The sequence below is a fragment of the Protomyctophum bolini genome, assembly GCF_963924005.1.
Source record: "Protomyctophum bolini genome assembly, chromosome: 2".
Taxonomy (NCBI): Eukaryota; Metazoa; Chordata; class Actinopteri; order Myctophiformes; family Myctophidae; genus Protomyctophum; species Protomyctophum bolini.
In genome coordinates, this window is record NC_137863.1 from 23,443,847 (window position 1) to 23,462,850 (window position 19,004).

The 19,004-nt window shown below is 41.9% G+C and overlaps 1 protein-coding gene across 1 annotated transcript; it reads right to left on the reverse strand.

The window, feature by feature from the left end:
• Positions 1-3,680: 3,680 nt before the first annotated feature.
• LOC308332384 (ras-related protein rab7-like) lies at positions 3,681-18,109 on the reverse strand. Its single transcript, XM_080788269.1, has 6 exons — positions 17,694-18,109; positions 11,105-11,167; positions 10,578-10,704; positions 9,175-9,393; positions 7,185-7,313; positions 3,681-5,608 (listed from the first exon to the last, which is right to left on the reverse strand). Exons 2-6 carry the CDS (start codon positions 11,155-11,157, stop codon positions 5,513-5,515), a joined length of 624 nt encoding a protein of 207 aa, XP_080644395.1. The 5' UTR covers positions 11,158-11,167; positions 17,694-18,109; the 3' UTR covers positions 3,681-5,512.
• Between the last annotated feature and the right edge of the window lie 895 nt (positions 18,110-19,004).

A 19,004-nucleotide genomic window follows, 5' to 3' on the forward strand; every position in this document is an offset into this window, starting at 1 on the left:
CCAGATAGCGTTAACCGACGACTACGGTCCATGGAACCAGAGCCCTGCTGACTCTACTGGACCTCTTAAGTGAGACGAGACAACTATACCCCTGGAATAGATCTTCTGTTGGGCTCCGACTGTGCTCGACTTGCTGCCTGAGATTCCTCAAAATCAGGTGAGCACAGAGTATTTAGTTCTTGCTCATGGCATTGAGGGTTTGTTAGGTTTCAGAACATTTCTTCTCTGACTGCGTTAAAAAAAAGAAACAGGTATAAAAGAAAACTTTTGGGGGCACGGTGGCGCAGTCTGTAGCACTGTCGCAGCCTGTCGCCTCACAGCTAGAAGGTCCTGGCTTCAATTCCTGCTGGGGACGCTGTGGGCCATATGTGGGGTTGTCAAAAAGGGTCTTTCTGTGTGGAGTTTGCATGTTCTCCCCATGTCCCCTAGGGTAGGTAGCGTGCCCAATAATAGGCAGCCTGATGGAGGGGAAAGGTACTGGTTAGAATAACGTGTTCCTTCCACGTACTACGTCCAACCGGAGAAACTCCCCCCTGTCAGGTGAAAAGAAGTGGCTTGGACTCCTCATGCATTGAAGATAGCATGAGTCAGTCCGTTGCTCTCCCCAGATTGGCAGAGGGAGGGGAGTGTAGCACCCAGGATTACATTAGACAATTGACACTGGAAGAAAACAATGGGTTACAAAAATCATGGGATAAACATTTTAGGGGGAAAACATGAAAAGGGCCATGTGCCCAAACGAAAAAGCACTATTCCATAATGAAATATGTTACTGTTCAATGGTTCTGTAGGAGGTTTCTTCCTATATTTTGCCACCGTTGCCAAGCACTTGCTCATGGGGGAATGTTGGGTCTATGTAGAGCTCTGCTCTATAGTCTACATGTAAAGTCTGTTGAGATAACTTATGATATTGGCACTATGTAAATAAAGCATATATTGATTGATTATGTTAATACTCCTGTTGTAACTCACAGCCAAGTCCACCTCAGCACACATCCCAGAGGAGAGGGCTCTACTGTCAGACAAAATGGGTTGCCTTTTGACACATTGTGACTGTGAGAACGTGTTAGAGGAGAGACATCAGAGCCCTTCGTCATCGAGGTTGGATGTTCCCTGTGCTGAACATGGCGAGAAACTCCTTCTCTTCTGCTTGGATGACAAACATCCCGCGTGTCTTGTGTGTCAGAATTCAGAAAAACATGCTGGGCATGAGTTGAGACCCATTGAGGAAGCTGTACGACACCTGAAAGAGGAACTGACGGAATCACTGAAGCCTTTAATGGAGAAACTGAGGGTCTTCGATGAAGCTAAGGCAAATGATGATCTAACACAAAAACACATTGAGTTCCAGGCTCAGCGCACAGAAATGCAGATAAAGGAACAGTTTAAGAAGCTTCGCCAGTACTTACAAGAGCAAGAAGAGTTCAGGATCTCTGCGCTGTGGGAAGTAGATACAAAGATGATTAAGGAGGAGCAGTGCAAAGACAGAGCGACTATCCAAGCCGCCGAGGATCAGCTGAGACTTGACGATGTCTCATTCCTGCAGAACTACACGGCCACCATGGAAAGAGTCCAGCTCTCACTGTCAGAACAACAGCCGGTCTCAGGAACGCCGGTAGATGTGGCCAAACACCTGGGCAACCTGACCTTTAGAATCTGGGACAAGATGAAGGACGTTGTCTCTTACACCCCTGTGATTCTGAACCCAAACACTGCCCATCCAGAACTCATCCTGAATGATGATCTGACCAGTGTCCGATGCTGTGGAGAGAAACAGCAGCTTCCTGACAACCCAGAGAGGGACTTTGTCACTTTCAGTGCTGTGGCCCGTGAGGGCTTTAACTCAGGTATACACAGCTGGGATGTTGAGGTTGGAGGCAATAGATCCTGGGTACTGGGGATGTTATCAGAATCCTTTCAGGGGGAAGTATGCATATGGGGTAGATACTGGGAGATAGGATTCTACTGTGGTGTATACACAGCGGTTTCCTTCCCAGAGTCAATGAGTGATTTCTCCTTTACCCACCAACCCTCAAGGATCAGAGTCCACCTGGACTGGAGTGGAGGAAAACTGTCCTTTTCTGATCCTGATTCCAACACAGAGCTGTACAACTTCACACACACTTTCACTGAGAGACTCTTTCCATACATGTCAACTACTGATGATGACAATCTTCTCCCTCTGATAGTGTTACCAGGGAAGATCTGCGTCACTGTGGAACCCTGTGTTTACACACCAAGAGAGTGAAGCTACAAATAGCTACATTTCTGTGACACTAGGGTTGCCAACTTCCAAAAAAGTAAAGAGGGAGTGCCACATTTTTTTGTATTTTTCCAGTTTTTCATGTGTCTATGAGGTGACAGTACTTCATTAGACACCCTGGAGTCGTTTTTATGTGCAATGGTGTATTAACTTTGTATTTAGGGCTTCTTGGAGGATGAACCCTTGACAGTCAAACGGGCCAATTAAATAAACAGTAATATAGTGACATCACACTATCAGCCCCTCCCCTAACCCCTCCCCTGGTTGTTATTGTTGACAATGGTCTGTATTTTAGGATGATGATGAGTAGGATGCTCTCACCATTTCTCAGTGCCTTCTAAGCTCAGTGCACTGTAGGCAGCAAGGAAGGCAGAAGTTGACATGCCACCGCCAGTGTCGTCAGATCATGATGTGTGAGAGAACTAAGCAAAACAACCCCAAAAGAAGCGACTATAGCCAGTGGTTCTCAACCAGTGGACCAGGGACCAGGCCTGAAAATCCACCTTTCAGAATTCCAAAGGGAGAGGAAATGATTCCCAACCTGTACGTATTTTTGTTATTTTTACCTTTTATGATGATTTGAATTTTGTTATTTTTCAATACCCAAGACCTTTGGAAGTGTGTTTGCCTGTACCCTGTACTGATTACATTTCTGTTTGACTGTACCCTGTACTGATTAAAAAAAAGTATTCAATCAATCAATAAATCCACCAGTGGTCTGATGCAGTTTGTAACCAAATGGACCCTTATAGATATTTAACTCTTGAGTGTAAAATTAAACCAAATAGACCTTTATTAGAACTTTAACTCTTGAGAGTGTAAAATGAAACTCCAACGAACAGAATAGTCTTGGGTCTGACTGAGGGGCTAAATCTCATCCGTTGCGGAGTGCTCAAATGCCGATGGGCCTTGATTTGAAAAGGTTTAAAGTTGAGCTTGTATTGATTTTCAATGACCTGACTTCCATCATTGCAACAAATGTGAATACTACTAGAAAGACATAGATTAGACTACTTTTATTAGGCAACAAAAAAAACAATGTATGTTTTACCACTTCACATTATTCAGAAAGTGAGTCAATGCTGTGTTTTATCATCAGTGTGCTGCTTGAATAAATAGTGAATTTGAGAAGAAATTACTCTGTGCAACCGCACATCTCCCCACATGAAGGCGCTATTGAGAGAAAGCTTCCCCAAATGCTTTTAGTTTACTATTTCAGTAAGTTTTGTTTGACATATTGAGTGGCCCCCAGTGCCCCCCACCAAATGTCTGGAACTCCTACCACAGGACTCAGACAATCCATCAATACCTTTGGAACCACTATAACAGCAAGTATTTCCTATAGCCTTAAGTCCAAAATCTGAACCAAACTTTTCATTTATAGAAATCGAGGCATTAACTGATGCTAGACAAGTGATATATTCAAGAACTTTATTTGACATCCCAATATTCTTTTGACAACATCATTGGCATCGCAGCGATTTTTCTATAAGGAAAAGGAGTAATACCAGGGCAAAAATCTGCTCTTTTCAGTTTAATCCATAAGTCTTTTATCTGTACCATCTTTACACCATAATACACTATCTGTTAAAAAGTAATATTAAGTACTTTGCCAACCTGAGCTACAAGCATAGATAACAGCAATAGACATATGATATGACAGTGGACAATTGTATGCTAGGAGGTGTAATCTTGTAATTACATGGCATTGAAGGAGGATCTCCGACAAAGGACTTAACACATACAGCAGTATAGTAGCAGTACAAGTAATGTTACATAAAAGGCAAATAGTATTAATATCTCAGGAAATTAAATCCACATTTTACAGTTTGCAATATCAATGTTTCTTGTTAATGACTACAAGGGAATAGTTCTATTTCTTATGCGGTGTGAGATTAAACTCAACACATAAACCTTTATGGGCATAGTAATACATACAATCACTAAAGTGTTCAATACTGTAGATCCTCTGGGGAATTTGTGAGGTGGTATTTGAAGCTTGCAAAAAGTGTGCAGTAGCAGACATTGCCCACAATCAGTCATCTCTCTACATTTATAACATTTAAAGGCAAAAGAAAAAAAGTGCAAGAACAAATGTGTTTCAGATTGGCTTGAGAAATAACATCACCAGCCAATTAAAATATATATCTATATACTGTGGTTGAGCTTGATTATTTCTAAACAGGTAGGCAACAACAGAAAGCAAACATCTTTGAGGAACATAAAATAGGAATAAAGAGTAGGATGCCGACCTTAGCCAACATCATCTCACATTACAAAACACCAGCCAGTCCATCTAGAGCTCCTAATTGCACTCATTAAAACATGGCTCCATCTTACCCCCTCAATGTGAGAGACAGGGGGTACAGTACAGTCAGGCATACGAGGAGACTGTTGTGTGTGTGTGTGTGTGTGTGTGTGTGTGTGTGTGTGTGTGTGTGTGTGTGGGTGGGGTGGGGGTGTGCGTGTGTGCGGGTAATCATTCTTCTCTGGTGTGATCTTTGGGAACTGGATTTGCCAGCATATAAAAACAAATGCTTATGTATTAACCACAGTAACCCTGGGCGTGTCGTTATAGGCGGAAATTCTCAAAAATAACGTGGGCCCAAATCATTGTAGGCCAGTGTAGTGCAGTGGAAATAGCAGATCTACAGTGAGCTTGTAGATCTGCTGTTTGATGCATGATGCTGGCAGGCTTCAGTGGTTAATGTGTGAATCAAGTGTGCAGAATACTGTGTGTGTGTGTGTGTGTGTGTGTGTGTGTGTGTGTGTGTGTGTGTGTGTGTGTGTGTGTGTGATGATGTAATGAACAGTGGCAAAAAGGAGGAAGACCAGTAGGGAGTTGCTTTCCTGCGAGGGTGACATAGGTGATGTGACGGGGCGTTCCCTGCGAGGGTGACACAGGTGATGTGACGGGGCGTTCCCTGCGAGGGTGACACAGGTGATGTGACGGGGCGTTCCCTGCGAGGGTGACACAGGTGATGTGACGGGGCGTTCCCTGCGAGGGTGACACAGGTGATGTGACGGGGCGTTCCCTGTGAGGGTGACACAGGTGATGTGACGGGGCGTTCCCTGCGAGGGTGACACAGGTGATGTGACGGGGCGTTCCCTGCGAGGGTGACACAGGTGAGGTGACGGGGCGTTCCCTGCGAGGGTGACACAGGTGATGTGACGGGGCGTTCCCTGCGAGGGTGACACAGGTGATGTGACGGGGCGTTCCAGAGAGCCAGGAGAGAGAGTAGACGGTCATCAGCAGCTGCAGCTCTCTGCTGAAGGCTTGGCTCTGTCATTCCTGTCCAGTTTTATGGGTTCTGGGAATTCATTATACAGCTCCACCTCTGTCTCCTAGGAGGACACCAGAGCATTGTGGCAGTGTCAGACAGCGGGCCAGAGAGTCCAGAGTAGTGTTGCTTTGACAGCAAAATTTGATTTAGTTTTAGTCATAGTCTTTTGAATACATTTACATTTAGTTTTAGTCATATTTTAGTCATCTGAAAAATTCGAGTCAACTAAATAGCATAAAATGTTAGTAGACTAAATCTACATCTATACATCTAAATCTATTTTGTGGACAAAACAAATATTTTGGCGGGCCTTGATGGCATCATCAAGGCGTGATAATTTGATAATTTTACCCGTGGTTGCATGCTAAAAAAGACAAACAGACCTGTCTGAAGTGAGTGGTACTGTACTGTACTAGGGATGCCACAAAGTGACCATCAGCCAAATCGAATAGTCGACAACTCTGCCGATTAATAATCGATTAATTGAACCCACCCCCCCCCCCCCCCCCATTGGCTGCAGGCTTTAGTTCCGACATACTATTGATCCGAAACCTCAATCCTAACCTAACCCTAACCGCAAGCACAGGAGCAGCGCATGTCGGACCATCGCTTTTTCGCATCGCATCGCATGTCCCCCCGCTTCGGATCTTCGGTGTGTCGGAAAAGCGTGCGCACCCCCCCCCCATTAATATCAGATAAAACTTTTAAGATTTTATATTATGCACATGCCATGGTCACATAACCATTATATGTTGAGTGCATGCTTTGATGGTTACAGTTTTATAATCAGTTTTGATGAGTAAACCTTTGTGGAGATCTTCTCAGTTCTCATTGTATGCTAGTTACTGCCATTCAGGATGGAAAATGAAATCCATTTGAATTTGGGGAGAAGTAGTTTCATAAGGGGCTGGTATGAAGTACTTGATATAAAGAGAACATGTTCAGTTCACTAGTCTATACTCTACTCTACACCTGCCTTCATTTCATCTGACTGTCTGTCTGGCAGGCACTTAACAAGCGATCGTTAACTGTGTCTGTTAGAGAGAGGGGCAGAGAAGAGTGGCTTTGCTCAACTTGATTTATACTTATATTCTCCACTCTGATGAAGGTACATGTTTGATATATCATGCAGCCTTACTTATTAGCCTATATTTTGGCTAGTAAAAAATATATATATATTAAAATCGATTTCGGAGACTCCGACGATTAATGGGAAAATCGATTAATCGGCAGCATCCCTATACTGTACTGTACTGTACTAGCCCTCCCTGACCTGTGTGTGTCTGTGTTTTACTAGTCTGTGCAACAGTGATACTTGGTGGTGAACAAAGGCTATAACGCTATTTCCATGCTCGGACACAGGGATCCACACACATGGCTGTCTATAGGAGTGGTTGCACCACTCAAAAGATAGCCAATTTACAAGCTGCGACACTTTGTGGGCTTGTAACATTTTAGTCTGTTTTTATTTGTTTCGTCAGTGAAAAAAAGGTAGTCAAACATTCTTCGTATAGTTTTTGTCGACAAAATCAACACTGGTCCAGAGCAACATTACAGATAAAAACTGAATTAACATAGTTGCACTAGCAATGGAATTTAAAGAATTTCAGTGATATTCACAAACTCCACGGCCTTACCTGTTTAAGGGCGTTACGTGCAATAGTCTGGAATGCTTGTTCTACGTTGATGGCTTCTTTGGCACTGGTCTCAAAGTAGGGGATGTTGTTCTTACTCTGACACCAAGCCTGAGCTCTTTTGGTGGTTACCTGTATGTTTGAGAACACAACACGTTCACAAACTAGAAAGGTGCACTCAGTTCATGCCCTAATAATAATAATAATAGCATTATATGCAGTGACATTTCTATGTAAAGCCATGGAAGTAGCATGGCATGTCATTTTAAGTTGTACATCGTCACCACTACTGCATTTACCTCCCTGTCTCTCATACACATTCATTTACTTTCTTCCATCATTATTCTCTTAGATTTTGCTTGTTCAATTTGCTATCTAATCCACAATGGCTGGTTGTTCATTCCTTGGGCCAGTATCACCAGTCAATTCAAAGTGATTTGAAATGTGTCAGGTTACGATGACCCATATTCGCTGTGCAAATCCTTTGCGAGAGTAATTTAGGCAATGCAAGACAGAGTGGATAGTTTACAGACGTTTTGTCTTTAACTCATCCATCGCTATTAAAGCATCGGCCCAATGTTATACACGTCTGAAAAAGGCGATAAAGGCGTCGTTGGCGCTGCTGGAGTTGCTGAAAAATCAGTCAATTCAGTCCTTGGCAGACATTGAGTTAAACAGGCATAGGAATCTTTTTAATCGTCACCAATTAGAGAAAACTACTACAGAACAACAATGTTTGCATAACTAAGATTTGCAGAAAAAAAATATTGTACATTATTCTCAGAACCCTAGAATTGGCTAGTGCCGGTCCATAGCCTCACGGGAAATATCATAGAGGGGTGTTTATTTGGCAATAATGTTTAAAATGATAGTCGTCGTTGACTGATTTGAAGTCCTTTGCCTGCTGGCAGTGTGAAGAAGAAATGCCACTGATCATCATAGTAATATGCAAGATTAGCTGCAGACAAGACGGGGCTGAAAACATCAAGCGGAGATGAACCAAGCACAACCCCAGTACAACTGCACAACTGTAAGGATCTTTTGGAAAATGTCAGGCAAGTGTATTAAAAAAAATCACACCCATGTGAACTGAGTGGTGCAACTCCCCTCTCTAACGTCACATACATAGGTGAACCAACACATAGGTGAACAATCCAAGGAACTGCTGTTCCTTGGAGTATTTGCGCCACTCAAAAATAAAAGCAATAATTAAAACAGCCTCTCTAGGTCTCAGTGTACTGTGACAGAATTTAACCGCAGAGTGATGTGCTTAGAATGGGGTGCATACTTAGTTTAGACCAGGGGTTCCCAAACTTTTTTGGACCAGGTACCCCTTTTGGGGTAGATATTTTTCCAGGTACCCCCTCATCCTCGCAACACGGATAACAAATAAATGTAGACGTCTAAATGTATACAGACGTCTAAATGTAGACGTCTAAATGTAGACGTCAATGTAGACGTCTAAATGTGTACGTCTTCTCTTATGGGGGTCCCTGGCATATCTTTTCAAATGGGGGTCCACGGGCTAAGTAGTGTCAATTTGGGGGTCCTTGACATGAAAAAGTTTGGGAACCACTGCTTTAAACACTTTAGCACTTTATGAACATGAACAAAATAGATGGGTCCCCCCTGGAACTCCCTCAGGTACCCCTGGGGGTCCCCGGACCCCACTTTGGGAACCACTGGTTTAGACTAGTCATTGGTTAGACATGGGTTAAGGTTAGGTTTAGGTGTGCTGCCCCGTGGGAGGTTAGGGTTTGAGATATGTTGTAGTTGTAGGACTAATGACTGGTCTAACCAATGACTAGTCTAAACCAAAAACTGTCTAAACTACGGTAAGTACTGCACCCGCTTAGAACCCTGTGCCCGTCTTTATCACAACAACTACCGTAAGTAGATTAGACTATTTGCACAAATGTGAGTGACTAACGAAGGCTGAGACAGGGAATTCAATGACACACTTCCCCTGTGAGCTCACTGGTAGAGTACCAACCTGTCTATTCTCGAGGTCAATCTTGTTGCCTAGCACCACAAAAGGAAAGTTCTCAGGGTCTCGAGGGCTAGCCTGTATCAGAAACTCATCCCTCCAGCTGTCTAGGGTCTTGAAGGTGTTGGGCGCGGTCACATCGAACACCAGCACACAGCAGTCTGCTCCGCGGTAGAAAGCTACTCCTAGAGACTGGAACCTCTCTTGGCCAGCAGTGTCCCATATCTAGCCAGACATGGATGGAATGAATAGAAAAGGAGGACAGGATTTCAGAGAAAACGAAATTCGCCTCGAACACAGATGCTGCAGATAATGTCATACAGTACCGGCCTCCATAGATTCAATACTAAAAACAAAGTGACACTATATATTTAATACATTGGGAATTGGCGATTTGATGAGTGCTATCAATGTTTTTATGGGACAATTTGTTTGGGTGATTTGTCATTTTATTTAGTAAATATATAGCCCAATTAAAGGGGAATACCACTCATTTTCAACATATTACTAAGTCATAAATATACCTTATTACCTTATAGTAATAAAAAAGTCCCCCCATTCTGTGTTGCCTAGAACTGGAGGTCTGAAAAAAATCAGTAACATTATGAAGTACATCTTGATGTCATAAAAATGTACTTCATAATGTTACAGATTTATTTCAGACCTCCAGTTCTAGGCAACATAGAACTTTTGTATTATTTCCACACAACTCTGATGAAATAGTAAAATGTTGAAAATTAGTGGTATTACCCTTTAAATGTAAAGCAAAATACAAAGCGTGCACAAAATGTTAATCAATTTGGGCCATTCTAATAATTATTGTAAGGCATGTTTCTGTTGCACCGATAGACAAGTGTAACAAAACAGACAAGCCTTGGCTTGTTTATATTATCAAAGACGAGCCGTAAAAGCGAAAATGAAAGTAAAGTACAGTAGCTTGTTTCTATAATACAAATCCTTGCTGCACATTGAAGCTTGACAACTTGGGAACGCATGTCCCCCACAAGATCCTGCACTTAATTCCATCTTAACTGATTGATGTCAAAGTCTGGATGTTAAAACTTGTCAGTTGTTTATATCACAAGTCAATCAATGCAAAATGTAAGTTCGCTGCCCCACGCCATCACTTCAGTTACAGGGGCCACGCCATCACTTAAGTTACAGGGGATGTGGGAAGAGTGTGTTGAAAAGATGTATGTCGCTATACAGGTACACACCCATAAGGGGTTCATGGATTGAAAGGTATAGTTACGTATAGGGGTTCCCGGTCTAAATGGGTTAACATGGCTGGCAATAGCCTTACAGTAACATTTCAGTTCACTGAACACGAACTGTGTAAGTAGACCATTTCGTATTCAAGCACGTTTTCTCCACAAATTGTAACCATTATACTTATAAAAGTACTGCACCTGCATTGTGACAAGCCGATCATCCACCATCACCTCCTTGGTCAAAAAGTCTGCCCCTATTGTAGCTTTGTACTGGTTACTAAACTTCTTATTCACATACTGGTTCATCAAGGAGGTCTTTCCAACGCTGTGGGGAAAACAGAACAAAAAAGAACATTAACAAGTGAAATAATAATTCACAACTACAAGGTATACAATCTGAAGAACTCCTCAACTCGGCACATGAAGCAAATGGTAACGCTGAAGGACTATTACGGAAAAGAAAATGCAATGGGAAAGTACCAGGGTTGAGCTACATGTAAAGAAAGAGTTCTTAGTCTGTCTGGAGAAAACTTATGACACACAGTAAGAACTCCAATTTGAACAGAAAATAAAACTGAAATCAAGCAAACAAATGGTCATGATGTAACTTAAAATAAATGTGTTAAAGGTTCAGCACAATATAGGCCTGGTTCAGTGGCTTTCTTATTCAGCTTCACTGTGGTCACTGGTCAGCATGAGGGATACATATTTATTTAGTGACTCACCCAGAATCTCCCAAAATGATCACTTTCAAGAGAACTTTCTTCCTGGATGTCATTTTGTCAGAGCTGTCGAGAAAAATGACAAAGTCGGTACCGTTACATCAGGCGGGCAAGAACTTACTCCACTCATAGCTCATTCATTCCGAGTTGCAACACGCTGTACAATTTGTGTACAAGATAAATGTGGCTCTGTGTAGACAAGCCTATTACAAACATTAACCTCCAATTGTGTGTGCACTGTGCAGGGTTCTATGTCAGTGGGCCAATCAGGTTTGAACTACAGTCATTCCAGTCATGTGCTTCGTAAGCTGTTGGCCAAATCACGAGGAACACATCAGTCTCTCTTTCTCCCTCTCACACTCACTTACAGGAAGTGTGAAGGCTGTGAGGCTCTAGGATTTTTCTCTTTAGTTTAGAAGTAACCCATGAACCATTAACACATGTGTGGTTTCGTTAGCCCCTTCCGTTGTACTTCTCTAGACTAACTAAGTCCTGTGAGGAATAGGACGACACAAATACATTATAAAGAATAGGTCTGAGCGACATGGACACAATAAAATACATTATACAAAATATACAAATATATATACTGTATATATAATTACGATAAAATTATCTACTTAAGCCCTGTTTTATACTTACCGGTATACATATATACACGGTGTCATGCAAAAATATTTTTGTAACATACCAGTATACTGAATTTGTACAATTCGTTTTTTGTATGTATTTGTACTAAGGCATGCATAGCATACCATGTCTTATCTGTGGTGTGGAATTGCCAACCACCTGGAAAAACATACAAAGTTGGAGATGGAGAGGGCTGTGTGTGCCCTTCAGTTCTACTGCATTTTGAATACTTTCTCTCACCGAATAATTATTCGACGTGCATTTGATGATACAAAAAACGTATGATGAAGGCTCACTGGACACAGCAACAATTTTCATGACTTGTGTAGGTAGGCACTGCCTAATAGATTGGGTTTCTGCAATACTTTTAGAACTACAAGCTCACAATGAAATGAATGCTCAAACATTGATTTAGATAGAAATGATAAATTCATAAAATCAACAGAGCCGCCGTTCATAGAGGTTAGGACAAATGTATCAACAAAAAAGCACAGTAAGAAAAAATACCTCCTAAATTGTATTTTACCCGTCTGTGACATTTGTAAGACCGTATCAGTACACATTTGATTTATTTATATGAGTCAACAGAACTGAAAAGAAGAGATATAGCTTTTCAAAAAGATTTCTAATCACTTTCCTCTCTGGCACACATGCACGCAAATGGAGCGCAACAACCAGCAAAGGCTAGTGATAATCTGAGCACTTCACTTTCAGTGTGAACACCATAACAGTCATTCATATCTGGTCATGCATGCATTTTTTTTATGAAACTACGAATCACAGAAGATAGCATACCGGAAACTCATAATAACCAACAGGATTTTCAATATGCAGAGTAGCCTGACAGCCAAGAGTTTTTGAGTGGTGCAACCACTCCTACAACCAGCAATGTCTGTGCGTATGCGTGTGTATCTGAGCACGAGTAAATTACTTATTAGTACCAGTAGGGGCGCCAGAAACAGAGAAAGGGATAGTGCTGTGCCTGCTGCCTGCAAATGAGAGAGAGAGAGAGAGAGAGAGAGAGAGGATTGCACCACTCAGTTCACACGGGTGTGATTTTTTTTCTTCTTCCCAAAAGCACAACTCCCCCAATCTAAATCAGAGAGAGAAACCCTGACATAAATATATATATATAATATATATTTATATATATATCCTGTGTGTAGCATTAAGAAAGCTCAGACCATGGTCACATCATCAACAGCTCTCTCAACTCTGACCTTTGACCCATGACGGGGACGGGTCAGAAGACAGCCATTCGTAAATGATGGCTTCTGTGATCTTTTAACCTCTTTGACGATGTAGGCTTAACGGATGACTGTTGACTAATAACTACAGACGTACACATCATAAATTGCATTTGACATTATTACTAGGTTGTATAACTAATTCAGAGAACACAACCATAATGGACCCCTTTAGTGGTGTTGCTGAATAAAATTGGGATCCTTCCGTCTTGAACTAATTTACTTACTCTCAGAGTTCTGTTCTCTAGAACAGTCTGCAGACACTGCGATTTTGAGTCTTTACTAATCTTTCAAGACGCACAGAATTATTTTCTTCTAGGACGATGTAAACACCAAATATCTCAAAAGAAAGACGAGAGACTCTACTTTCATCTGGGCTAGTTATTGGCAGTTGAATATAGCTTGTTTTCACCAAAAACACTGTCTGGATGTACGATGTATGCATGTACGACGTTTATCAATAAGCTTTTGGCTTGTCGAGCTTGTTATCGGGTATAGCCGCAGCAGCTGACGTCATGGGCCACTCGCAGTCGCTATAATAAGGGACAGGCGCGTAGCGTGGATTCAATGTTTGAGGGGGGGGTGATAGCGCATCTCCAGCCGATAGGTGTTAACGGTTTTGCCGACGTGCTAATAGGGGACCATTTAAAACAAAGGCGGCTTACATGCGGTAACAGAAATTTGCATGCACAAGGGCTGCCAAAGTAGGCTCTCTTTTGTTGTTTTTCTTGTTTTTTCACCCCCTCTCTTCGAAGTTAAGACTGGGCAAGCTCTAAACTGACTGGGCCACGGTGATAAACGGGGCCGAGACGCGACGGGTGGTTGCGTCATCATGGTTGCGCCGTGGTATGGTGGAACGGGTGAAAAGGTTTGGTTACATTTTGAACAACCTTCCTCTTCCACCCAAGACATGTGGTGCTTGTGGTTGCCATAATTTATAATCCAATTCATAATACGTTTAGGAATCTCAAAACTCCCTGCCATAGTTATAATAATAATTCAATGTGCGACTTAATTCTCAGTCTATCGTTGCCAAAAAGGCAGATCTACAAGCTCACAACGCGTTGCAACCAGATGCAGTGTGAGCTTGTAGATTGGCTATTTTTGGTGCGTGACACCGTCGTACGATTATGTATACAATATACATTACGCTTTTAAAGTGACGGTACACAATTAACAGTTCCGTCTGTCTGTTAGAAAAGTACTGTATTTCAAGTAGTAAAATGTAGTGCAAGGGATGTTTTGGTTGGTAAAAATAAGGGTGGTTAAAATGAGGGTTTAAGTGGCTAAATATGTACAACACTGATGATAGTGCTGTCAAGCAAGTGTATGAAGATATCAATAAAAACATATAATCTGCAAAACACTACACAATATGTAGTGGGGGATCCCTGCTTCATCTTTCCCTCAGCTAAGCCTGCTAAGGGGTCCTTCCTTAGCCCGAACAGAACAGCATCGAAGACCCCTGGCCTATAACAAAGAACAAAAACAAATGTGCCCCTTAAAAAGGATATTGTTTTGACTGAACATCTGAAGATTTTTCAGATCATCAAGTGTGGCTGGTTTGACACACCTATCTAGTGAACAAGATAAATGTCTGTCATCCAAATGTCTGTTGGAAAACCAGTTTTCCAACAGACAGCAGCCAACTCGGTACCAAAACAAATGTCTAGCTTTTTTCGGCCTGCATGTACAGTATTCTAATAATCTCTCATATTATTTTCTGTGTAATATCATCAGGTTTGCGGACCCCCTTGAAAATGAGATGGTTCATCTCAAGGGATTGTTCCTAATAAAGAATTTCAGACTTATATGGAGCTGCTTCAATGGATCTACATACAATTGCCTGATGAAGACCTATAAGGTCTAAAGTATCAGTGTGGGGAATCGGGATATGTTCACCTTCTCCTCTAGAAAACTCACACAATAAAAACTGCATCCAGCAAAGCTAGAACGTAGTCTTTTGGGGACTTCGGTTCCCATCTTCAAAAGCTAACATGTGCTTATAAAAAATACAACGACAACATCGTAAGCACTTGAACACTCGTGTCCTGGGGCTAACATTTGGCAAACATATATATATTATATTTAGTGTAGAACGAAAAAAGGATGATGTCTGCTGGGCCTGGTATAGAACCCTTGGGAATCGACTAAGCCGATGTACTTTGCTCACATTTAACATGAAGCTATTCTGTTTAATTAAACATGCCCTCATTAATATAACAATTTACATGAAGTCTGAAAGGTCCACTTTAACACAATCGGCAAAATAGAAGCTCAGGGTGCCGGGAAGACATTACTCTGTAAGGCCCTCCCCTTCGGTTCCGGAAAGAAATCTAAGACATATTTTTGCTTGCTTAGCTCGCTAAGAATCTGATAATAATCGCTGATCATCCCTCGCGTTCATATTTTTTTAACGAGAGGCAGGTGAGAAGTCCGAAATGAAACCACAGAGAGCGCCCTAGATTAGGAGATACGAGGCATTCTTTCTGCAGCGGTAAACTAGGAAGTGACCGGGACCGGGGGTGAACGAAGAGCGAAGCGTACGGTGGCCTTGGAGTCCAACTCAAAAAAATAATAATATCTCGTTTGATATCATTGAAGATGCGCCTAGCAACCCGTCGGTTGGATTCAATTGCTTATGTGTGGGCACGTCGGGTGGACTGAACCAGTTAAAAAGGAGAGGTGACAGCCCGCTAGGGGGTCGGTCATCCCTATGTTCCCCAGGTTATAGGTTTCCCACTTACCTTAGAGTTAGGGTTTAGGCTTATTGTTGTAAGCAGGGAACAAATAACCTTTTTTTCACGGGGTGGGGATAGGTTTATTGTTGTAAGCAGCAGGGAACAAAGAACCTTTTTTGTGGGGTGGGTAACATAGGTACAGTCTCCTCCCATGCTAGTAGGAGAAGTTGTCTGTTCATGAAATTACATTGAAATGTGTGTTAAAATAAGTAAATATTCTACTAGAGTAAAATATTACTAAATGTTCAAGCCTGTTATGACCTCTGGCCCTCTCCCTCTCTTTCTCAGACTCTGATTGCACATGCAGCAGTAACACTGGTGATTTATTGAATACATAGTACCCTACAGTGTAGGGTATGTGTAGGGCCTACACAGTACACACCCACACAGACATAAACAACAAGCACTAAACTAAATATAGTTCGAGTCGGCTGAGCTTACATGTTGCTCAATGCTCACGCAGTGAGTCCATGTCAACAAGTCACAAAGTCAGGATAGAATTCCATGCTAACAGACTGGCAGTGAGGGTCCCGACCAAGTCTGGCTGTTACATAGGCCTAGCTAGTTGGCATGTTTTATTTAAATCAGTGGTTCTCAAACTTTTTCATGCCATGGACCCCCATATTGATATATATTTGACTGTAGAGTGGTTTGTGACAGGAACCCCCAGAAGAGACTTGTATTTAAAATTCAAAATGATCCACATATTTTTCAACATTTTTTGAAAAATAGCTGATTTACAAGCTTGCAGCATGGCATGAAGTGACTCGCTCTGACCTTGTAGATCGGCTATTTTTGAATAGCAAACATACAAATGTTAAAGTGATTGTGAACTGTTTTTGCTGGGGAACCCCTGGAACCCACGTTGAGAAAGAATGATTAGTCAAATCTGATGAGCTCATCAGATTTAAATGTCATAACAAACACATGATGTTGAATTTGGGGAATTCAATTGTATGGCATGCGCGTAAAATTGAAGTTAAATAAATGTTCGACTAGAAAATAGAAATGGTGAGGACAAGCATAGACCTGTCCTGTACACACACACAAGCTAAAAAACACAGCATGGTCAAGCTACCGCTACAAGAGAGCATCATGAGATATTAATGTGGCCACATTGACAGGCCAACACCTTCAACTTGACAAGACTGAACAGCGAACATTATTTAGTGCACAGCTGACTCATTCCAATTGTGCATGGGATTTGATTTAATCGTCACATGGGGACTGGGGAGAGGAAAGGTTGCATGTTGAAACCTCAAATGAACTGCTCCAAGTTCCAACATTTGCTGCAGGTGTAATGTGTACACAGTTAGAGTGTGTGGTCGCTCCCTCCCAGACACATATATCGTCACCAAAGGACACTGATGTTGTTTACAACCCCTGTTGAACCCCATCAAGTGATTCAGACTTTATTGAATTTATACAAGTTTGTCCTGCAAACGTCCTGGATCGTGACAATTTTGTTTTCTTTCCGGAGAGTAACGTGTCATATGACCTATGAACGCACAATTTGAGTAAAACAGAGTGATTTATTGGTGTACTCTGTACTGTATTGTACCGAGCAATCAGTGTTGTCAGTTACATTAATAGTCTAACACACGAGTATATATATGAGGCGCATGTTTAATCTTCCCTCTACAGGCCGAACCTTGTTTTTGTTTTTTCTGTAGAAAAAAACATCCTTGTCGTTAATCAACGTACGATAGGCGAAAACAGACATACATGTTCCAGGTGGTACCCACACCCACTGCTCTCCAGCTGAATGGATAGTTGGCATTAACCAAATGGATCCTTATTGGATCGTTGAGGGCGTAAAATTAAACCAAACAAGCTCTCCAAGAGTTAAGTATTGACCATCTGCATGACCATGGCTCAAATGCCGAATAAACAATGGACCTTGCTTTTGATATAACAGGGTTGAAAACCACTGGGGTTAGGTGATTAAAAGTTAGATGTGTAATAACAACTTACTTTCAGCTTGCCTTTGCAGCACGGATGAGAGACGATGACTTGTTGACGTGGTGTCTGTAGCTGTTGTTGCTCAGGACACTGTGGCTAACTGCTGCTACCACTGGCTTAACGTTACGTTAGCAGTTAGCTAGCTATCTCAGTGGCTTAACGTTACGTTAGCGGTTAGCTAGCTCTGCTGCCTGCCGCTCGGTTCGTTAGCTAGCGACGGCTAGCCTTAATAATGGCAATGCCTCGGTTCTAGTCTCGTTCCAAAGCCACGGTCACCTCTTAAGACATATATTAATTAGTAAATGTGAGGCAAATACTGTTTTGAAAATGTGCCACTTTGCTTGTTAGAAGCCTAGTCCTCCTAGACAGCGAGCTACTACTGCAGCAACCTGAGATTCTCTGCTTCGCTTCTCTCTCTTTCTTCTCCCCGTTTCACTTCCTCTTCCAAAACAACTTTTGCGTAATGCGTCATTTCGCAAGACGCGTCTAAACATTTTGTTACCGCCTACTAAAATAATAATAACATAAAAATAAATCCCCTTTCCTCTCCATTGGCCCCATATTGATCTTATGAGCTTGACTTTCCCTTTTTTAAATGTGACACATATTTGTAATACTATATAATCCCAGGTTGCATTATGGTTGTTTTATCAAAGCTTGAACAATCTGCTATGAATAGGCTATAAGTAAACATATGCAGATAGAAAGGTCGCAATTTAGAAAAATTGCAAAGTGCGTTTTTTTTAAAACCGCTTTAAAAAAAAGTAATTTAGAATTTGTTTAGAACTTGGAATCATTTATTGGTTGAAACCGTCCAAAATAACCACTAGAGGACACTGTCAACTAATTTCAGATGTTTGTGCAAAGTTAACCGGTGGCGGTATTCATAGATGTTGTTAGCCCACCAAACATTTACATTGTTTTAGGTGGACCATGGGGGAATGTAACAACAATGATTTTGTCGGGGGAGCTTATAATGATTAATGAGGGGTATTGTACTTGTGTTTGATTATCCTTGTTATCGTGTGTGTGTGTGTGTGTGTGTGTGTGTGTGTGTGTGTGTGTGTGTGTGTGTGTGTGTGTGTGTGTGTGTGTGTAGGTGTGTGGGTGCGTGCGCACGTGCGCATGCACATGTGTTTGCATGGTGCACATTTGCGTGTGTTTGAATGCTTTGTTAGTTGGAGTGTGTCCCTTTGTAAATTCCTGATGCCTGGGATGACACAAACACACAGCAGAACTAAAAAGGAGATGCTTGTGAGAGAATGGTGCGGGGAAGTGAAAGATGGCAGACTGCCCTCAAACTGACACACACTTACAGTAAAA

Coding starts and splice junctions, on each gene's coding strand:
- LOC308332384 (XM_080788269.1), bottom strand. CDS start 11,157: ATGACATCCAGGAAGAAAGTTCTCTTGAAAGTGATCATTTTGGGAGAT. Junction 10,705..11,104: donor ATCATTTTGGGAGATTCTGG/GTGAGTCACTAA, acceptor TTTTCCCCACAG/CGTTGGAAAGACCTCCTTGA. Junction 7,314..9,174: donor TTGACCTCGAGAATAGACAG/GTTGGTACTCTA, acceptor TCAAACATACAG/GTAACCACCAAAAGAGCTCA.